This window comes from Apostichopus japonicus, chromosome 8 (assembly GCF_037975245.1).
Source record: "Apostichopus japonicus isolate 1M-3 chromosome 8, ASM3797524v1, whole genome shotgun sequence".
Lineage (NCBI taxonomy): Eukaryota > Metazoa > Echinodermata > Holothuroidea > Aspidochirotida > Stichopodidae > Apostichopus > Apostichopus japonicus.
Genome location: NC_092568.1, coordinates 10,000,983 through 10,024,564, shown reverse-complemented (window position 1 = coordinate 10,024,564; position 23,582 = coordinate 10,000,983). Strand labels below are relative to the sequence as shown.

Genomic DNA, 23,582 nt, shown 5'->3' with positions numbered 1-23,582 from the left:
AATAGAATGCTGGCTACGCCACTGCTTGGTGTGACTCGTTATTTATCTTTGCTGCTGTCTCAGAGGGTTAATTGTTGTAGCTACGATGGACTTGTAGGTGTCCAGTACCAGCCTATCATTTTAGCTTGCTTAATATTGCAAATAAAGGTTTTAAAAAAAGTACTTTCTGAAAGGTACTTATTATTCATATAGTTTCAGTATTGTTTGATTAGTCACCTTAAGTTCTCTGTGAGAAAAGAAAATACAAATGCTTGGACGGTGGCAGTTAAATGCCTTTTGAAGTTTGAACTTCAGTGACCATAATTTATTTCTAGCATATTTAAGGGCATAACTGAAGATCTTTAACATTAAGTGTCCCACTGTGAGTGTATGGATTTGCTAATGTTGTTGCTAATGTTGTTGCTTTGTGTTTTTTTTATCCTTGCCAAAGTGTTTATTATTAGATCTAACCGAGGGGTCCGATTCACTAAATACAACTACTATAAGTAATACATCGGCTTACTTGGGTGCATCGATCATGATCGTGGTCTTGAGGTACCCGTTGGATAACGACATGAGGGACACAATCAGGATGTAGATGTAGTCGTTATGGATCAGCACCGGTAGAGACCGAGTCTCTGGTCTGTAGTTACAGAACATGACCAAGGGGATCAATACGATTCTAGACACCACCAGGATCCAGGTCCTACGTCTCGAGGGCTGCAGGTCAAGGAAGAAATAAACAAACACACAAATAATTTAAATATATGTAAATTGAATTCATATTAATGCCATGGTATACTATGTATTTTTTGTTTATCAACTAATTAAGGCTGGCGTTTCGTGTTGAGCTGTAACTTTGACCAAATCTCATCACAATTTCAGTTTCTCTTCACGTAATTAGAGTACATCTCAATCTAACAGATTTGTCTATTTAGATACTTCTACTGATAATTAAATATTCATTAAGGCTTTAATCTGATACAGATAATTTTGTGTCCTACAAGTTTAGTGAGATCTTTTTATATTTTAATTGCAAAAACCTTTGAATTCTTCTTTTACCTCAATTCATTGTTCCTGCTGTCAATAAGATGACCTCAAGAGCATGTTTAAAGGCTTCTTTGAGCTTTCCATGAATAGTCAGTTATTAATATCACCTTATTGTGGCAATGTCAATGCCAAATAAGACTTTTAAGCATAATTACGCATTATTTTCATGTATAGTTTTCTTTTAACTCCATATTTAAGCATAAGAATAAAAGTTAAACTTTACTCTTGTGTCATTTGTAACTAAAAGACACTTTGCCATCTTGGAAACTGATGGCCATTTATGCAAAGTACCATATTTAGTTTGCAGAAAGATAAAACTATGGGGTTACTCTTACCGCCCTTGCAAAACTGTGGGGGAGGGGGGGATCGCAAATTGCAAAGTCGGCAATAATGGGGATCGCAAAGTCAGTCATTACTACTACGGTTAGATTCATCCAACACGGTAGCATAGAGAGACGTCGTACTCAAAGCCGAAGCCAAAGTGAATTCAGCAGGTCACACATCCGGAGACTATGCATGCTAAGATCTTTAATACCGCCCTCATTATCTTTGGGACATATTCATACTGTAGTCTTGATTAGTAAAGTGAGACAAAGACCTTATGGCTCCAGTAAGAAGTATGTGGAGATGGCTTATCCATTAGACATTAACAAATAATGACATACAGCTGGACGACTAACTCAACAAAACACTGTTATTTGCAGAACCTAATGTAAACTAAGTATAAAGGTAACGCAAATGATCAGCTCAAAATGTACACATACTTTGTACAATATTTTGGGGTTTTTTTTGGAAAATAATATAACTTCAAGATCATCTGAAGCAGCCTTTTTGTGTTTCCCCTTGATTATTTAAAACTCAGATTTGATCTTTAATACTTAAATCCCATAAAAATGTTGTAAGTGAGCTGCAGTAATTACATGTCCCCTCAAGAAGTTAAAACGTTTTCCAATTTCCCTTATATGTGCTGTGTTTAGATAAAACCATGAAAAATGTCAGGTTGACAAGAAGTTACAAATCTCATCAAATTCAACAATCACATTAAAAATCACTTGGTGAAATTATCTGACCCCTTGGTTTGGTCAATTAAACGTTGGTAATTAAAAAAAAAAAAAAAAAAAAAAAATCATTTTTGAGTTATACCGAGTTGTTCAAACTGTCCCCCTAATGGGGGGGGGGGGGAAGAAGAAAGAAGAAAAAGTTCAAAGTGTTTTTACCCATTTAATCCAAGCTGGAACGATACTTCCCAAGAAATCCAACAAGTTGAAGAGCAGGAAGCAGGTGACAGGGGTGAAGTAGAGCCCCCAGAGCACACTGGAACTGTTGTGAGTGGCAACGACATCAACCTGCATGGCCGGAAAGATGGTTAAGGAGACAGCAAACGTCAGCCAGATGTTAAGAATCTGTAGCTTAATCTGGAATAAAAGAAAATGAAATAAAAAATAATTATGTCTGTTTATTAATGCAGTCTGTTCGAAACAAACTAAAAGAGCGAATCTTGTGGATCGCACAAGGAGGCAGATAGGAAAGGGCTGGATTGTTTTCCGGGGGTTCCAGAGGTGTGAAGAAAGGAGAGGGTGGGGGCAGGGAAGGGGGTGGGAATGGGAGTTTCTGAGCCTCTCCTTTTTGTTTGTCTTTGCATTTTCGGTTAAGATCATTCCGAGGTTCGAATAAACCAACAAAACCCGACCTCTTTGACGTCACAAAAAATATGGCCTCGATGTAAGTGATAAATTGAAAGTAATATTCTCCCAGTATGCTAACATGAAAGGGCACACAATCCAAAATATGGATGAGATCACCTTCCAGAATTATATTCACTGAGTACCGAAAAAAACATTAGGCAGGCATACATTCTTGGAGGGGGGGAACTGCTTTGCTAAAGACAATTGATGTTGGATAAGATGTCCCTCATGCTTGTAATTTTACTTTAGCCAGTTCAGACTCATTGACATGATATTTTAATTTAATCAAATCATTTTCAAACCATGTTTCTTAAGCATATAATATTTTTATTCATCAATCAGAGAGTATTACCTATCAGATTAACTGTAGTTCTTAAAAAGCGAGCAACCTGTAAAAGGCATGCATGCTTGTAGTAGACATGGCGTACTAACCTTGCAAATGTCACTTTAACAGCCAAGTCAGACCCACTCACATAATTCAACCAAAACCATCTATATTAAACCAAGTATTTTCCACATAAGGTTTTGCTCTTTTTGATCAGAGTATATTAACCTCCCTTCTCAGAGAAATAATAAACAGATTACATCATTTCTGCAAGTGCAAACAAGCAAGCAACCCTCACACTTGCTAGAAATCCTTGAAATTTTAACTCTATGAAAGTAGGTTAATATAACAACCCAATGACAAACAATTGTCAGGTGGTCCGAGTCAATTAAAGTACTATGCAAACACAATCAGAATTAACTTTAAAGTTGTTTGATTTGTTTTTTGAGGTGAGGTCAAACTCATATCAACAAACCCCTCAACTAAGCCCCCCTCCCACCCTCCCACACACATTCATTTGGTAATATCACTAAGCTAGTTGATCCTTTAATCTAGGTCCACATAAGTACATGTGGCACCCTTTGACACGGAATATAAAAGAAAGAAATATATATATTAAATTATAAATAAAACATGATCCTACTGTCTTTAAAACTTTACCTCCTTGAAGATCTGCCAGAGGGGAGGTGGTCTGTAGGAATGTGTTTGTGTGATGCTGTCGACCATAAAGCTCTCGGATAAACGGATATAGTATTTCACGATTGGCTGTAAGATGAAATCAAAATGGAAGCGTAAGAATTGCCACATGCTTAGATGCAATAGCCAGTGGTGACAGATATCACCAGATAATGATGGTAATAACTATACAAAGTATACACCAGTTTCTTTGCTTTTATTTGTGGCATAGAAACCAAAGGGGGTTAAAAAGTTAAGTTGAAGGTCTACAGTCTTGTATCAAGGCAAGGCCCTTCTCACATGACTTTTATAACACTTAACCCCTGCATGGTCATTGTTTCTTTGTCACAGCCACACAACGGAGTGTGACAGATTAAAACAGTTGCTCCTGGGAGAAATTTCAGCGCACCAAATCTTCAATGTTGCCCGTTTTTATTCACCTGGGTGAAGAGAGGCTATGAAGACAAAGTGCCTCATCCAGGGACAGGACGTAATGATCTTGCCAGGACCCCGATGATTAGATATGACTCGTAACTCATTAATAGGGAAATGTAATGGGAATGTTAAATAACAAAGTTGAGAAGTTGGATAACTGGCAAGCATTCCTTATGCAAGGGTGTGCTAACACTGGGCGGCACCGGGCTGCTGCGCTCAGCAGTTCTAAAATGCCGCCCAGCACAAACAGTATTTTAAACATTTCTGCCCGGCACTTTCTTGATGATAATTTAACAAATTTTACCATAACCAAAATTTGGGAGAATACATGGCACAGAATAGGAAAAATAGCACCACCTTAGCATACTTCATGTGCAAAATTTGTCCAGTGGGGAGGGAGGGGGTACCCCACCCATGAGGTCCCTCTCCCAGGGTGTGGATCACACTACCGCACAATCTGCCCGGCACTCAAATATTCCTGGGCACATCCCTGCTTATGAATTGCAAAAGCATGCGATCAAGTAAACCAATCACATGGAGACATGGTATCAGAGATACTGACCTCTGCCTCTCACCTTTAAATATCATCATCAAAATTATTCTACGATTAAATTATTTCATATTCATAACATATGATGTTGTGCATATAGCTCACAAATATAGCTACTCCCTTACCCTTAAATAACAATTTAATTATTCATGTTTTAGCTCATACTGTCAAAACCTTGACAAAAGTGATCCAAGTTGTCCACAAATTGGCTTTTCCGCTCACTGAGGTCAAAATAGAATTATCATTCATACATTTCTGCTTTCTTCCTGTTATTATTCAAAAATTGACAAGGCAATACCTTCACGATTACTATATAGCGGATCAATTTATCACAACCACTCACACGTTAATCTATACACTTTAACACCATTCGCAAACTGTATCGGAATTCGTTCTTAGTTTTGATGCTCGCGCTCTTACCAGATAGAACAGGAAGACGAAGGTGATGACAGCTAAAATGAGAACGAATACAGCGCACAAGAAATAACCGACCGCCGCCTTCTGTAAGTCCCCGGCAGCTGTGAAGGAGGAGGAGAAAGACCAGAGGGTGAACATCACTGACGTTAATTAACCAAAAGAGCAAGTTATCCATCACGCTACATCAGATAAATCTTCTCTATAAAAATCATTTTTCCGGGACATTTGTCTGCAGTTTCTTTTCCATAAATCTGGAATATGAGTTAGAACCAAAGACCCTTGTACGCAAGTTGATACAGTGGGCCACCGTACCATCCACTCAGATCAATGAGGGAAACGTGTGGTTGTCAGTGATATCTTGTATACTAACTAATTCTGTGCACGTGAAAATATAAGACTCAAACAGATTTGATGCCAATTCATGGGAAATATGCTACTAAACATTCATCATTTGAAATGCATTACTAATCAATGTTTTCCATTTTACATCTAAACTCTTCGTGCTATAATGGTGTCACGAATAGGAGTACCATTTATGTGCGCATTTTCAATCAATAACCTAATACGATCCAAAACTGACCTTTGACCTTCTGGATTCCCTATGTGCTCCAATAACCACTGATCAGACTTTTGCCAACCCCCCCCATCCCCTGGATTTCAAACCTGTGTTGAGATCCCTGAAAAGATCATGTTTAACGTCGTAGACACAAATTAATAGCATGTAGCTTTACACCAGCTTTGCTGGTAAACGGTGGCAGTATGAGCCAATTCATGCATCAAATTTACCTGCAAGTGACAATATGCCCAAGACTGCCACAAATGTTCCACCAAGACCCTGTGGATGGAGAAGGAAAATGTAGACTGTTAAAGAATTCACCCAAGACACCATTAAGCATTAGCTTTCATATTTAAATCTCAACTTTTTAGACAATCGGTCTACTTTGTGATTTCAGAACCATACGTTTCTCCGTAGTCATTTGGGATCAAGTCACATGGTTCACACAATAAAAAAATGCACATTGCATTTTACACACAGTGAACAAATGAGCATCTCATTTTGCATGTTGCGTGCTGCATTCCACGAAGAGGCAAATGGTGAACTCATTTCCAGTAAGTGATTTGCTCGACCTCATAACCTCAAATGACTTTCAAATTAGGACCCCCATGGATTCAGTTCCCTGCGGGGGGGGGGGGGGGACAAGGAAAAGAATGCCATGGCCGCTTATAATTTTCACAGCAAATATATTCATAAGAAATGATTTCTAATGCTGCATTCAACCCCCATTGGTCACTGGTCTGACTATTCCTCCACCGTCCCTCTACCCTCACCCAATTCTCAAACCTGTATTGGACTCTTTGTGGATACTGAGAGGGCCAACCTCACACACTGAAGGTATTTTGTTGTGGTCTTCTGTTTGTGTTTTGCCTCCCCTTCAACTTCATTGTGTGCAAAGTGAAGATTGAAATAATGAAATGGGATCGAAGGTCATAAATCCGTAGGGAGCAGAGGTTCGATCAGAAATTAACTATCATTGATAGCTTACAGCGTAGCATAGACTACTGCAATGATGAATGTCATCAACACAGACGGGTATCAACTAGATCAGAATTAGAGATGAATCTCCATGGATGTGTGGCCTAGATGAGATGCCCAAAAGCAGAACATGGCTTTTAACAAGGGTCACGTCTGGTCTGTATTTTAACTGAACCCATTGGAGGCACAAACGGGGACAGTTTCATCTCCCACCCACCTTCCTCAACTTTCATCTTTTTTTTCCTCCTTTTTTTGGAGACCAACTCTGCTGCAAAAATATTAATAAGAATCCATCCATCTTTGACTTTCTCTGGTACAACTTGATGATAATACCACTATACAAAGCCGAATCATGGATCCTTTAAAAGATCATATACACAGGCACCAGGGGTGAAAAGAGCGACAATGTTTACCCTAAGGGGACATTGCAGGCTGCAACTCACTAAGGGGACATTGCAGGCTGCAACTCACTAACTGGACATTGCAGGCTGCGATATACACATACACTGCAACTATAATTAAAATATGAGCTGCTATCTATCGACATCCTAACGACAATTACCTGGCCAACGATGTAACTCTGCATGTATGTTCCAGGGAGTTTGGCGGCTAGGGCAAACATTCCAGACTGGTAAATTGCTCCGGCACCTATCAATAGAAAAAACACTCAGAATATAACTCACGATAATTAACGCAAAGTACTTACTTTAAAAGAATGATGGAATTACAAATTCATAAGGGCCACAACTGTGTGTGCCATTTCATTGTCAAATACTTCCCTTATATATCAGAGGTTGTATCCTTTTGTAACATTCTTGCTGCTTTGGTGCCTTTTTATACTACTTAAATTATGATACATGATAAATAGATGTACAGTATCTCAAAATCGCAAATACATAAAAAAAAATAAAAAAATAAGTCACTTTTCCACTCAAAATATGGTTAATAATTTCTGAGTCAGATTTTCAATTTGTCCTGTCAACGTGCATATTAAACAGTTTGATCAGGTGTTTTTAAATTGGATTGCTAATTAAATAATAAATATTATAAACAGTGTTTAAACTATTAAAACAGCTGCTTCAGTTGCATAGAACAAACAGTAAACAACAAAGGTAGTCAACAAAGTCTCTCTTCACAGTGGCGATGTACCTTCACAGTTGGTATACATTATTGCACCTAAAGTACTACCATATACACAGTACTAAACATAATAACATGCATTCAGTGATTCTGCCTGATAGTATGTTAGTTGCAAGGTGCTGGTTGAGGTTCATATGTACAGTTTTCTACTGTAAAACAGGTTGCTCATATCTTTTACTAAGTGTCAAGTTCTGTACATATTTTAGATGATTACCATATATGTTATGACAAGGGAGAAGAGGTACAGGATGGGGTGATGGAACTGGGATGGGGGGGGGGGGGACAGTAATGAAGCTGTAACTTTGCTGTAGAAAAGAGGACTTAAGAGACTTTGGGAAAGTCAAAAGAGATTCAGTTTACAGACTGACTTAAAGAGAACCAGATTACTGTATGATAATAATCTAGGTAATTACAACTTGGGAAGAACACCATGGGAGACTTGAGGGAGGGTGTTGGTGGGGGGGGGGGGAGGGGTGATTATGTTTTTTGCATGCCAATTTTGGATGCTGGGAATGGAAAATGTAGGGTCCATGTCTGCCCCACCCTTATCGACTCTTAACTAAGTAAAGAGATTATATGAAACATTATCATTATGTACAGTATACTAGCATCATGATATGTTGAACAGGCATACTGTATACAGCAAATGTATTTTAACATATACACCAGCAAAACTTTGTCTTTCTATGTAGAACTTGAATTCCAGAGTCCAGACAAGCCTAGTATTCACAGCATTCCACAAGAGATCATTGCTGAGGTTTTACCTTCTCGAGCTCTCCTACCCTCACTTCTCCCTCCCCTCATCCCCTCCTCCCTTGCACTAGATTCTCTCACCACCATCTCAATCTTTCGGCATGCCTCTGGATTTGACCCATTTTATACAATCAAATAGGTCTGGCTATTAATGTCTGCCTAAACTTTTTAACTTTTGAAGCTTTTACCCATTCTGTTTATTTGGGTCACTATTGTAAGAGTGAGCACTCCAGAGGGACTCAGAAATTCCCATAACCCAAAGGATTTGTTTACTAAAAGTAATAACAAACATGAACTTTATGTCATAACCTATGGTTCGAATAGCATGAAACAAACGTCAACAGGTGAATGGAGTCAGGGAGTGTTGGGGGGGGGGGTTGTTTCTTACATAGATAAACAGTACATTTATCAAGATGATTAAGTGGACTGGAGATTGCAACTATTACAGAATATGACAGTAAATACTCCAATGATCTAAGCTGATGTTGACTGAATGATGTGTGGCAATTATAACACTGTACCATGGCTGCTGTTGCGTGCCACAACTTGAATCTTTTCACATTCTTACATGCAACTTATATACTACTTAACGAGATGGTCTCTTGAGTTACTGTACGAGGAATAATTTATCCTGTATCTCATCGAATCATTCAAAGTAAAAGGGTCAAATTGTTATAGAGATAACAATTGCAGAAGATGAATAGCAGTTTTGTACACATGAACCAAGAGTATTTTATAAAGACAGAACCAAGGTATTTTATAGAGACAGAATTAAATCTAGTACTTCAGTACAGTGCAGTGCTACAAACTAGATGTCAATTAAATTCATCCCCAAGTTTCACTTCATATATCTTTCAATGTGTCTGTATAGCATATATGCACCTGCTGACTTCTGTTCACAAAATGTGCCTCTCAAACCATCGAGCATACAAGGTTAATCCTATTCTTACAAGTTTTCAAATGAACATGGGAGGTGGGATGTGGGGAGGAGGGGGGGGGCGGGTTAGAGTAGTGGTACTAAATGTTCAATTCTAGGGCCCCACTCAGGAACAATCAGAACTGAAATATCCAACATGGGGAACAGATCAAATAGCTTTCATCAGTGTGTTGAAAATCTAACATTACAGTAAGAGCTAACATATCCCTATACAGTTATTAAATTATCCCGGATTTCCGGGTATTGATATTAAACAGCGACGAATGTGTTGTAGTATGACGTCATTCTGCTTCCCCTGAGAGGTCATCTACGATATCATGGCAACGCAGTCTTGGAGCTGATGCCATGATATTATCGCAAAATAAAGTGAATTATATTTTACATAACATTTTTCATGGTTGTCTGAGCTGGGGAAAGTTGTTAATAATCACCTTTATCATTAACACACAGAATAATAAGAAGACTTGCTGGTAGTGTGTAGAGTACAAGGAAACAACATCTATGGCTGCTCAAACAAAAACACATCAATATAACAGAGCATTAAATGGCACTACCTTATCGAATATAAATAAAACCTTGAGGATCCAGTGCATAAAAACACTAAGTGGTTTAAAACCTGGGTGTAAAACGCATACAATCTTTCAAGGCAAACACGTACTGTACTGTACCTAAACCACCTCAAGATATGCAGTACAAGCTTTACGAGAAGCACTTTTAACCAATTCTGGAAGTTACTTAAATAACAGCTTTTCAGATTTAAAGTATGATGACCTTTTTCGAAGGCAGCCCTTTTGAATAAACGTTGATAAATCCTTCAAAACTACTCAGTGCTGAAATCGAATTATAATAATCTCCTTCCTTTAACGGCTGAACTAATTAAACTTTGATTTCCGCAGTCAACATTTCTTATTTTTTTTTAAAAATTTCTTCCAAATTGCTGTTTGCATGTAGTATATACTTGACTATGACAGAAGTGTTTGGATTATGAAATCATTTGCATTAATTACTTGTTTAGTAACATTCATTCAGTGTCAAGACTCATAATACAAGTACAACAGCATGAGTACAGTATGGCGAGTACACGTAGAATTATACCGGTGCTGTGGCAGAGAGGCTTTAGCAATCGGGAGGTTTGGGGTTCGATACGCCACCAGGTCATAGTAAGGGGGGTTTTCCATGCAAGAGCAATCTACGGTTTTCCAATCAGAAATAACTTTAAATGACTTTAAATTGAAAAGATTCCAAATTTGTGTTAAAAGCTTCCTCAGAACAATACTCTTTTAACTACGGTATTCTGTGAAGACTGCATAAAATTGATTGTCGCCCATCTGAGGCTATTCAAACCAACCCAATGGTTACAGCCTACTGGAAGTACAGAAACATTAGTAAAAGCTCCACTTACAGTATACAACTAAAAAACTGCCTAACCTTGAACTTTTTTTATTCATTTTAGACTTGCAGACAGTACCTGTGAAAACAGCTGGAGAGCATAGACATGACATAATTTATTTTTATTAGCTTTACAAAGGAAGGAATAATCGTTAACCTATACAGGAAGAAAAATAACCCACTGTTTTTTTCCCAGTCTGTTCTTATTCCATGTGGTATCCAACTACTATCCAAGCTAATAAACAATTTTAAATACAGACAGGAAAATTGGTAAGTTTGGGAGATATTTTCAAGTGGGTAGGGCACAGGCGTGAAGGGAGAAGTGTCTACACTCTTGACTTTTCTCAATCTAGAAGCTGCTATTTTTTACTGGCTTTTCTCTGGTCAAAAGGGCAGTGGAAGAGTCAGTTTTATTTGTTCTGTTTGAGGGGTGGGGAGGGGAAGGAAGACTTGCTTCTGCCCAATAATCAGGGGTAAATCAATTGTATGCATTAATAAAATAATGAGCTGCACTCAAAGTGTACATTATTTTTGGTTTTCTAAATACAGTACTAAATAGTTCCATAAATTTGCAGAGAACCCCCCCCAACTCCCCCTCAATCCATTCCTGTTTATGATCTCACTCTAGTGTACTTAAATTACACCTTAAGAACTACAACATTTCTTAAGATAAATATGAAAAACTGTACCGGTCTGTTTATGAGAGAAGGGAATTAATATGAAGGGGTCGGGGGGCGTCAGAGGATCAAGGGAACTTCTGTAGACAATGGGATGGCCATGAAATCACTAAGTTTGAAACTGCAAAGATGCACAACAGGATACAAAATACAAATTTCGGTGAGTGAAACAGATGTGACATCCTTCTACTGACACTGTTAAGTGTAGACAGTTGTTATACATATGTCCTCTTCATGAACTTGGTTTATACAAGAATTCAAATTAACCTAGAGCTGCTCAAATTTTCGATGCTGCAGTGGAAATATCCCACAGTTTAACAATAAATTACTACAAATCAATGTGGAAAAAAATGAAAAAAAAGAAAAACGAAAAATAACACGACAGGTGTGGGTTACGTGTGGATCAAAGATTTAGATGCTTCTTGGTAGGTACAGGGTATGTCATATTAGGGCATCATAAGGGGCCTAAAGACCTCACCAATTGAAACCAAACCAACTCTCAGACATCAGCTGTTTACAGAAAGACCTCACTCATGCCTTCTAAGAAATAGACTATTAACATTTAATTTAACCTTAACTAACATTTTATCTAGCTATTGAACAAATAAGTAAGGTCATCACACTTTTTTCATGGTTGAACTTTAATAAATACAGTTCCCCATTTCACAAAGTGTGCAACTGAGATACTAATATTTTTGTTTTTGGTAGACATGAAACAGAAGTAATGTTATCCTAGATAGGATTGCTTGCTTGCATTGTTCCTAAGCCACAGGTGGGCAAAGGGCGCCGCATGAGCCACACGCAGCCAGTGGGCAAATTTTCTGTGGCCCAGGAGATGGGTTTCAAAGCTCTATGAACGATCATTCCCCGCAGCCATTTTATCGTTGAGGAGAAAAAGGAAAGATCTATACTTTGGGGGAGTTTGTATGTATATATACAGTATGTGGCAATATGATTTATTAATATATCATACTGATGGAATATCAGCATATGGAACTTTTAGTTTATTTTATGTAAATATATTATTACCATTTTGTGCATTTTGTGGGAATAGGTGCACTAAGAAGTACATTATTGCTGCACGCTGATTACGTGATTATGTACAATAGTCACTGTGGCCCTCACGATCAACGTAGCGCCAATCACTGGACTATAGTCATGTTACGTCCACAGATAATGGGATGAACACCACCTTATTTCAAGTTATAATGACATGAATGTAAAAACAATTAACTGTACCTGATTTCAAAACTTGTTTACTGTATTTTTGTCCCCAAAAATGAGGATACTATTTCATATCTTAAATGTGGAGGTGGGGCAGGATCCAAAGTAGATTTGATTCGGTAGGTGACGTAGGATCCAAAGTAGATTTGATTCGGTAGGTGACGTCTGGTCCAGCCTTAAACCTTATGAAAGGAATACGTTCCCCTTATGATAAAAGGGCGCCCACCTCCCAACTTCAGATTTATGCCTGTTGTTAAGTTACAAAGATAGTGTCCTACTTGCCAAGTAAATGTTCTATGAGTCAGACTTAGCGATCAAATTTTGATGATTACTTTGAAGTGATTAAATGAAAAAGGAAAATCTGTCAATTATATCTGATTGATAGATCATGTTGGTGGAGGGGGGGGGGGGAGGGGAACGGACACTTGAAACAGAATCATCAAAAGAAGAGGTTCCGGCAAAAATCTTGTCAATATCAACAATCGTGACTGTTTCCGCTGAAACAATATGAACTTTCATGAAAAATCTGGAACAAGCTGTTTGGGGGGGGTCATGTTTACCCATAAATTCCATCTATCTTCATTCCAACAACAGACTTTCTTTTACCAGCTTTACATCATTATTTATCAACATAAGGAATCTTCGAATAAACAACTGTCCAATTAATCATTTTCAAATCCACCAGTTACAGTATTTTTCGTCTACTTCGTCTCCTTTTTTCCCAATAACTTGTCTTTTATTACTGTTTGTTTTATTGGCCAGTGTCAATAATAAATTGGTTCAATGTTTGGTTTACAACCATGAACAAGTTTCTTCTTTTACTCTCAGTAGTTCTTTTGTACTTTAACCCCCCACCCCCATCCTTATTACCATCGTGTTATCCTTCAGATTGACTTTGAAGGGAACTGTGATCCCTCCCATACATGTGTATGCCTTCCCATGTATATGATAACGCCTCTTACTAAGTCCTATTAATCATTCTCATATCTGGACCATCACCTCCCAGAGAGATTATCTTCTTTTTTTCACATTTTGTTTCCCTGTGCACTGGCAATAATCTGTTGGATGCATTTTTTAGTATTTGTTTTATGGTCCCTGTCAATCTTTGGTTTATGGCCATGAACAAATTTTCTCTTTTTACTTTGATGTCAAAGTAACTCTACCTATAACCTTACATGATATATAGATATGCAAGAACTGCAGCTACTGTAACAAGGGTGATTGCATATCTATATCAATATATATATATATATATATCATAAATAAAGAATAACACACCAGAAAAATTCCACTTCACAACTGGTTTCGTCCTTTTTGGACTCACCAGGCGAAGGTAGGAATCGAACCCCGGATCTTGTGTCACAGACCAAAGTCCGTACCACTCGACCACAGTGATTCTGCTGGTGTGAATGCGTATACATTGGCTTTGTATAACTGTCATTGAGGGCGTATTACCCAAGTGTTATATATTTATATATACATATATATACATGTATCAACATATCAATATATATATATATCAATATATATATATATATCAAAATATATATATATCAATATATATATATCAATATATATATATCAATATATATGATGAAGACTGCTTTGTCCTTTTAGTTCTTTTAGACTTATCATCAGCTTTTGATACAGTGAATCATTCCATATTGTTAGAAAGACTTCAGTCAAAGTACAGATTATGTGGTACTGTCCTATCCTGGTTCAATTCCTATATTACTGAGCGTTATCAAAGGGTGAAGATCGATGATGTACTTTCGTCTCCTCGTCCATTAGTTACTGGTGTTCCACAGGGCTCTGTACTTGGACCTGTTCTTTTTTCTTTGTATCCTACGGAATTAAGTGATGTTATTCGTCACCATGGTGTTCATTTCCATCATTATGCGGATGATACTCAATTACTTCTCGCTTTCGATAAGGATGATGTGCCCAATGCCTTTTATAAAATGGAAACCTGTATAAGTGCTGTAAACAATTGGCTTACAACTAATCAGTTGAAACTTAACTGTGATAAAACAGAGTTTATTGTTTTTCGATCACGTTTCTCTGAAGACACACCTAATTTTCCGCCACTTACTGTTGGTAATGACTCTATTAATATCCCCTCGACTGTTAGAAACCTTGGTGCATATTTTGACCAGACCATGTCACTTGAAAATCATGTTATTAATCTCTGTCGTTCTGCAAATTGGCAACTGAGGAAAATCATGAGGAATTACCTTGATGATAAGACTTGCGAGATAATGGTCCATGCGTTTGTGACATCAAAGCTTGACTTTTTAAATTCTCTTTTATTCGGCCTCCCTGATTCAACCATCCAGAAACTTCAAAAGATCCAAAACACCGCTGCCCATATTGTGAAAAGGAAGGGAAGAAAATGCCGAACCACTCCACTTCTAAAGGAACTTCACTGGCTCCCTATCAGCTATAGAATTCAGTATAAACTACTTCTTCAGTATAAACTACTTCTCACGTTTTGTGCTCATCATCTGGAACAGCCTGTATACCTGTCGCAACTTCTCTTGCCATATATTCCAACCCGCACACTTTGTTCGTCCAACAAATTGTATTTAACTGTTCCTAAACCACGTTTGAAGACATATGGTTACAGAAGCTTCGAATACTCTGGCTCTTATCTCTGGAACAATTTACCAGATCACATTCGAACATGCTCTAAACTTTCTACATTCAAAAGTCTACTTAAGACCCATCTTTTCACTTGTTCTTTTGTAAATTAATCTGTTTTCTTTGTAAAGCGCCTTGCGCGGTGGCTTTTGTCTACTGATTTGGCGCTATATAAGTCTCATTTATTATTATTATTATATATATATATATATATATATATAAATATATATATGCAAGAACTGCAGCTACTGTAACTCTCGGTAGAAGGGTAATTGACTGAGAATGTTACTAATTTAATGTTCCTGTAGAAAGAAGGAGGATGGAGAGGGATGGGGGGGGGGGACAGGATTGGAGGGCTCTAAGACAACTGATATAACCAGTTAACTGATATAACCAGTCTCTCAGCACTCCAATCAATCTGCACTTTATTTCTTGTAAGCTGTGGCAGGTTGCAATGTTTGTACTGAAATTAGGAGACCCCTGCAAGTGTAGGTAAGTTTGTGTACAACCTTGTGTCTTGCTCAGACACTATATACAAGTTCTTTATGAGGAGATCGACAAATAATTTCCCAGTTTGTTTGCTGTTGTTCATTTACTTAGACTTTAATCCCGGATGGCTTCCTGGACTACACGAAGCTTGTTTGATTTCCACCAGTTTTATCTACAAAGCCACAGTTTTAGTACAAATCAATCCAACATTTATGGTTGCTCCTCCACATTTTACGAGGCTTTTCACCCCATTGGTATTGTCAGCCCAGGATGAGCTAGTAATGTGTCTCCTATTTTATATGAAAAGTGAAAAATTATGCACATGAACATGATATATCAGTATTTCGATTCAAATATGCAAGCAATTTACTTTCGCATTCGGAGCAAACCCTCACAGATGGGTTTACAGTGTCAGACCTAAAATTGGAGTAAATGATGGGAGATGAGGCAGGGTCTTGTGAATACCGCCCTACGGTACCGTACATCATGGGTCTGTAAAATATGAAATCACTTACCATTGAAAATGACAATAGTTGCCATGGTTATAGCAAAGAAAGCTCCAGGCCCTATGAAACAAAAGAAAAAAATATTAATATTACTAAGGTTTTCGCAGCTCAACGACAATATTTTAAATGATTCTTTGTAAAACAAGAGTTTTTCTTTAAACATTTTCGATGCTTGGTTAGTAGACGTTGTTGTTTGATTATCTGAATTTGATTATCCGAATGAAAAACAATATCATATTAATGTGGTGACAGAACCTGAGGTTCTCCCTTGTAGGGCCCAATAGGAACCCAGTTTGATTGTAACCACTTGCCTGAAAAATATAACCAAAATTTTCTGCACGTTCCGTGCGCGTTAAACATATTAAAGTGCATATCAAATAGACATGCATGGGTTATTACACTGCATGCCAATAACATACAATCATTTGCCGTGTTATTACCCTTCCATATTGGTTATAATTATTGGGGAAGTTGTTACAATAATAATGATAATAATAATATCAGTTTAACCATTGATACACATTGCAAATTTTTGTTTTTTTCAGTAGGTGCCCGAAAAATTCTCAGCACATTGCCCGAATTTTCACCCAAAAAATTTGGTTGGGGGGGGGCTGCAGCCCCCCCCCGCCTCCTACGCCTATGTGTATGGTGGCCTTGAAGTGACATTCAAGATGTGTCATTAGACCAGGACATCAGGCGTCATACAGTTGTTGCTATTACGCTATCTAACACTTATGTTACACTAATGACAGTGAAATTGTTCAATTGCTCTGTTACACTCAACAACATGTCAAAAACATCAATGTCTCTGTCAAGTTGATTTATACTACAACAGTTCAGTAGTACTCTAGATCCCATACAAGTTTGGTTCTTAAGTTTAAATGTTTTCTACAATTCTAATTTAGGTTGGGAACAAAAACACTTTTTAAAGGTACATGCTGTATTGGCCTCAAATATGCTAGATATTCAAATATGGTCACCTTTGGACAAAATTCTTAAACTGTTTTTTATTACAACCTTCGAGGAAATTTTCCTCACTGGGACATTCAGTCATCTTGTGTGTTCCTTAACAATGTCTGAGAACAATTTGGAGAGTAAAGACCTCCAGGAAAGTACTTTTTGAAAACTTCTAGCAATTATAGCATGCTATAATTTGGGGCCTGTACTGACTACATTAAAGGTTGCACAACTACTAATCTACATTACAAAGGTCACATTCTAAGACGTGGAGTAAATTAATATGATAACTGGGACCTAAAATTTCAATCGCTAGCATATACCAAAACAATACTTCAGTTATAACTTTCTCGAAAATTTCCTGCCCTCTGTTGCTTCCGATATTGGTGGAAACCTATCCTTTCTGGATTTAAAGTCTAGCCCTTTTCCCCAAAGTAATAAAGTGTCAGTAGACAGGAGTTCACTTAACTTCTTTATTGTAAGGTGATCTCCTTCAGCAAATCACTATCTGCATTCAGCAGAGACCGTAATATACACATACTGTACATGCCAAATTTGGCAATGGTTCAAGAAATTTGTAGACACAAAGCAGTCACAGACATAAATCTGTCTGGTCTCTGTTTAATCTAACAATGAGACCACACTCCAACCCTCCCCTATCACATCCTCATGGGTACGCAAGAATGAAGCAATTTTTGTTTTTGTTTTAATATACTTTGAAAGAATGCGGCCAATGGTACTCAAGTATAACACTAACTACTTGTTCTCACATATCCCATCACCTGCTAAGCAAAAAATATAGATCATCTACTGAATCAAGCTACTTCTTGTTAAAAGTAACAACCGATTTTAGAAAGTCGTTCAAATTCTTCGAGGCCAATAACAAAACTGTAGCTAGCAGTATGGCAGCAATACTTTCAAAGCAGACAACCCAGTACTTATAATGGGCATTACTGTACTTACTGAGCAAAATGTGTTTCCATTGCTATGAACCGTTATGGCTAATTACATGCTAATTACATCATTCTATTTTGAAACTGTTATAACACACACTTTCACTATATTTGCTTGAATGGATCTGGTGACAAATGGCCTATGATTATATTGATTAAAACTTGTAAAATGTAACCAGTTGATTGATGGGTAAAATGGTTACACACTGCTATCTGTATTAAAGATGAGATGCTAGGACTTTGTTTGTTTTCATAATTGAGAATATTGTGTGGTTGGCAGAAAATACACCTTTTATCCTACCACAACAGGACTGTTATGCTTCATTATCTTGTGATATCTTATGGTTGGGATTCTGGTTAAATTCAGGCTGGTCTTTAAAATATCATTTCTTTCTTCCTTTCTTTCTTACTTTTGAGAGATTTTGCAAAGTAGGCCTGTCTTCAAAATGTCCTCAACTCTTGGAAGTTAAAATGTTACAACAATTTCCCTTTCAAGTGCAGCACTTGACAGATAATGTGCTTTTTATATGTAACTATATTATGTTTATCAACCCAATTTACGCCCTCATCCCCATCACAAGTACTATATCCACTCTCTGGCTGACTCAGACAATCAATATACTGCCCTCATTCTGCTTCCTTCTTACATTGATGCCCTGAAGCTTGACATACTTGAAAAGGTTAACTACCAGACAGACACTGTCTGGTGTGCAGAGGGGGGGGGGGGGTGGGTGATGTAAAAGTCTCCAAGAATTTGCTGAATGCAAATTGGGGCAGATAGACAGTGCCAGTATTCAGATCCTCATTCTATCTATAAACAGTGTAAGTACTATTATTAGATTAAACGAACCTACAGAGACAAAAAGCACTCATTAGGATCCATGATGACATATATACTACCTGTACCACTCCGAGGTGTTTTTCACTATCTTGGTATGTCTACTACAGTACTATACCAAGTGTCTTCCTCATGATAAAATCTGATTAGTTTATAATACATTAACCACTCAACACACTTGTGTCCTACATTGAAGATCAACCTGGTCCAGAGCCTAGGCTTCCTTCAATATGGTATAAGCCACCAGTAGCCTGATTGACAATCGGTTGAAAATGATGTATAGATAACAAAGTAGGAATTAAGTATGTACATCCAGTGTAGAGCAGACATAGAATTTCCTGTTGGATATTATTGGCTAGTCTTTTTCTTCCTTGACAAAGGAAATAGGGAGGGTGGTGGGGGGGGGGTGGTGTTGCACAGTTTAAAATATATATAATACAACAGAGAAGAATTAACTTAACTGCAATAGGTTTTACATTTATTGTGAACATTTATTGTGAACATTAGTCATATTATTATAAAACCTGAAACAATGACAAGCACTTCCAAATTTAAATCTGAGGAAAGATATTGAGCAGGATAGGAAAGAAGACAAACACAAGCTTTTGAAACCTACTATAACTTTTTTTCAGCCTTATCAATTTTTTTTTTTGTGGGGTGGGGTGGGGTGGGGAGGGGGTGTTCCTTAGTTTGCTCTGTAAAGCCCAAGGCATAGCAAAAATGCGAAAATTGTAATTTCCTTTTTATCTTTCATAAGCGTCAAACGACAGCAACCTTTGCACAGTAAGTTTGCTAATTATACTATATGAGGAAGAGTTCACAGACAGAATACATGTTCATGGGGTACATCTTAGTATTCTCTATAAAGTACAAGGCACAGCAAAGGGGGAAACAGCTGCAAATGCAACAAAATGACAGCAACTTGAAGTTTAATATTGCTTTATGAGGTGAAGTTCACACAGCTAGGTCATGGTTAATAAACATAATTTACTGATGTAATATAAACGCATACAGAACTTTGAGCAAGCTAACACTTTATTGACAAACAACAATGATTGAAACAGATTTGGTATTAATACTTAATACTTAAGCTAAAATGGTACACATTGAAACAATGGAACAATGGCAACCTGAACCATACCAATTATCTCTTTCTAAAACTGAGAGGCACTGAGGAGACTTGGGATAGGAGGGGTTAGATTTTTGAGAGACAAGAAGCACTGCTTTGCTGTTATCTATTGTTCTAGTCATGAACTTCTTTGAACGCTTATCCTTCCCAAATTCCTTTAGGCTGAGAGTGGGCACATGCCACATCAGTTAAGTCGCCATTTGGACAAGCTGCCACAGGGTGCATGTGGCATGTATGTTTGCAAGCTAATGTTATTTTCTATTCATTCCTACATGTTAAATAAATTGTGCAACAAACAGAGATAACCTGTCTATAGCTGGTGACAATCATAAACTTGGTAAAAGTTTAACACCAGCCCAGAGTTAACATTCCCGTCAGGGTTCGGTTTCTTCCGGAAGAAACCTATTTCTTCCGGGGATGTGGAAGAAACTGGAAGAAACCTGTTTCTTCCAGGTTTCTTCCAGTTTCTTCCGGAAGAAACTGGAAGAAACCGGAAGAAACTGGAAGAAACTGTGAAAATTGGCATATACGCAGCACAACCCACATACATGATAAAGAGACAAATAGTTTACCACCATCTGACTGAAATGCATACCATTGAAACCATCAAAATATGATATTTTTGTTTTGATTATAATTTTGGGTTGTTTTTCTACACCAAAAGATGTTTGCTTTATATCACAATATTGAAGGACTACTTATCATCTCGCGATCCCCCCATCAACCAGAATTGCATAACTGGCCATACTGTATGAATGATTAACCTGGATTGGCCCATGAACTGAGGATTTAATACAATGAACACCAAGAAAATAGCCGAACAATATCTGTTAGATTTAGGCAACAGTCTAATTTCTGCAACTCCCTAAATTACAACTTGTAGATAACAGGAGGACTTGTCATCCCAACAGCGAAAAGAACAAACATCCACAATTAAACACAGCTGGCCATGAGCCAGCCCTCCTCATTTCACACTACAACTTCCAGTCGAATCTGCAACCCTCATGTCTTGAGTTCAATCTCCACAAAATATGGTCATAGTGGTCAATGTAATCGTAGTAATGAGTGTGCATTGTAGTAGGCGGACACTAATTTCTAGGGAACACTTGCCCCTCCACTCAGAAACTAGTTTTTAACTAAGAACTGGGCTATAATCACGACCATCCTTGTCTGCAAAATATAGCTTGCCCATAGTTGTTCCCTGAATTGTCCGCTGCTAGTAGCCTAGTACTATATTGTGTACAGCATATGCTGCAAGCAGGTCACGTGCTCCAAACCTAGATATAGACTACCTAGATGACACTATAGTGCTTCTTGTCCATTTATTACATAGTTAAAAATCATTGCAGGTTGTTATGAAACTTTATCAACAGTTTTTCCCCAAAAATTGAGTTTCTTCCATTTTGTCCGGAAGAAACTGGAAGAAACCTATTTCTTCCGAGTGGAATAAACCGCGGTTTATTCCGCGGTTTTTTCCACCCCCGGAAGAAACCTGCGAACCCTGATTCCCGTGATAAACAAAATTCCAAAAACATTAAGTAATAATCATAATAATAATCATAATAATAAATGGTACTGTACTTCTAAGGCGCAAAATCTTCCGAAGAACACAGAGCGCACAAGGACAAAAGTACACACACGAAAGAAATCTAGGAATCGGGAAAAGCTTGACGGAAGAGATGTGTCTTGAAATTGCTTTTAAAATGAGAAAACAGGAATGTTACGAAGGCTAATTGGAAGTGAATTCCAAAAAGCCGGTGGCAGCAAATTTAAAAGAATGTTCACCGGCAGACTTAAGGTTAGCCAGGGGAATTTTTAGCAGTTTTTTTCGGAAGAGGAACGAAGAACGCGTGGTGGTTGGTAAGTACACAAAACAGACGACAGATATGATGGAAGAGTACCCTCAAAATAACGGTAAACAAAAAGTAACATGGCATCAAGTAACAGCACATCAAGTCACATGACTTGTACCATGCATAGCAATGAACATGACTACAGCTAAGTAGAACATCTTAACATGTGATTGTGATGCCTCTGCCTAATCTGCTTGAAATATAACCTGGAAAAATATTTCAAAAGACAAAATGATTGATAACAGCAATTCTAACATAAACCTGTACCACATGTGATTCAAAAGAAGATTATATAAGTGACTTGAAAGCCATCCCCAATGTTGTTCCTCAAATGAAGGAACAAACCCATACTTGCCAATTTGAAATATGATTTCACTTGTAAAGCAAATTACAACCTATAAAATTACAGGATTCTATTACCAGACAGTAGTCATTAGAATATGAAAATTCACTCCACAAGTAATACTTTTTTAATAGCAAACCATTAGCCACCATTAACCTCTGCCAATATCCCTTTTAAGAGGGAGATAACAATTGATTGATTGATGGCTGATCAAATTTTGTTAAGAATGTTAGATGTCATCTGAACAAATATTCCAGATTGCTTGTTCGGTATTACCAACTCTAGAAAACTGATAAGATATATCTACTGAATCAACATACAGCAAATACTGATGTCTGTTTAAAACAATGGACGTTTAATATTTCACAATTCAGGAAAGGTTTCCACAAAGTGACTTGCTGCTATTTTAAAGGTGCATGTCACTGAGGTGAAGGATCGGCAGGGGACTGTACATGAAGGATTTAGAGCACCAGTTAATTTCTGTATTGAAAGGAATGCATGGAACCTGAAGTTCAATTATAGAGTTAGAACCCTTTGTCAACGTTGCCACAAGTCCAAACTGTTATACTGCAATTACAAATTAGGGCAGTGGCTAAGAATTTGAAATCACAGACACATGTCGGAAGTATTTATGGCAATGACTATGTATTTTGAAATCTGTATTTGAAAAGAATATGTATTTGAATAGAATCGTATCCGGCTGTGCACGATTGGTAATACTTCAGTATCCAAAGTATGGTAAAGACCAAGAACCTACTGTAGGTTCCAATTACGTACAAAAATTGCTGTAGGAAATCTGGACAACAAAACGCACGATGTTGGCACTTTGGATGGTAGAATGAGAAGGAAGGGCATAGACCGAGGGGTCCGGTCATAGAGGGCGCACAGCGTTAAAAGGTTACCAGTTCATTCTAGGCACGGTAGGAGGTGCTAAGGTTGTGGGGAGACAGGTAAGCGAGGAACAAAGTAAATGTAGGAAGTATTTATGGGAGTGACTATGTATTTGAAATCACAGACACATGTAGGGAAGTATTTATGGCAGTGGCTAAGTATTTGAATTTAAACATGTCAATGTGAAGAGCTGCCTTCTAACTTACTGTCCCT

The 23,582-nt window shown here is 37.6% G+C and overlaps 1 protein-coding gene across 3 annotated transcripts in view; it reads right to left on the bottom strand.

Annotated features, from left to right (window-relative positions):
• Positions 1 to 23,582, bottom strand: part of LOC139971956 (equilibrative nucleoside transporter 1-like) — a 43,877-nt gene that overhangs the window by 5,101 nt on the left and 15,194 nt on the right. For all 3 annotated transcript variants that reach the window (XM_071978814.1, XM_071978815.1, XM_071978813.1), the window contains exons 6-12: positions 16,415 to 16,465; positions 7,213 to 7,298; positions 5,903 to 5,951; positions 5,120 to 5,217; positions 3,700 to 3,804; positions 2,247 to 2,444; positions 503 to 699 (exon numbers count right to left, since the gene is read on the bottom strand). In XM_071978814.1, the coding sequence (XP_071834915.1) occupies positions 503 to 699; positions 2,247 to 2,444; positions 3,700 to 3,804; positions 5,120 to 5,217; positions 5,903 to 5,951; positions 7,213 to 7,298; positions 16,415 to 16,465 (784 nt within the window). The remainder of the gene's footprint in view (positions 1 to 502; positions 700 to 2,246; positions 2,445 to 3,699; positions 3,805 to 5,119; positions 5,218 to 5,902; positions 5,952 to 7,212; positions 7,299 to 16,414; positions 16,466 to 23,582) is intronic.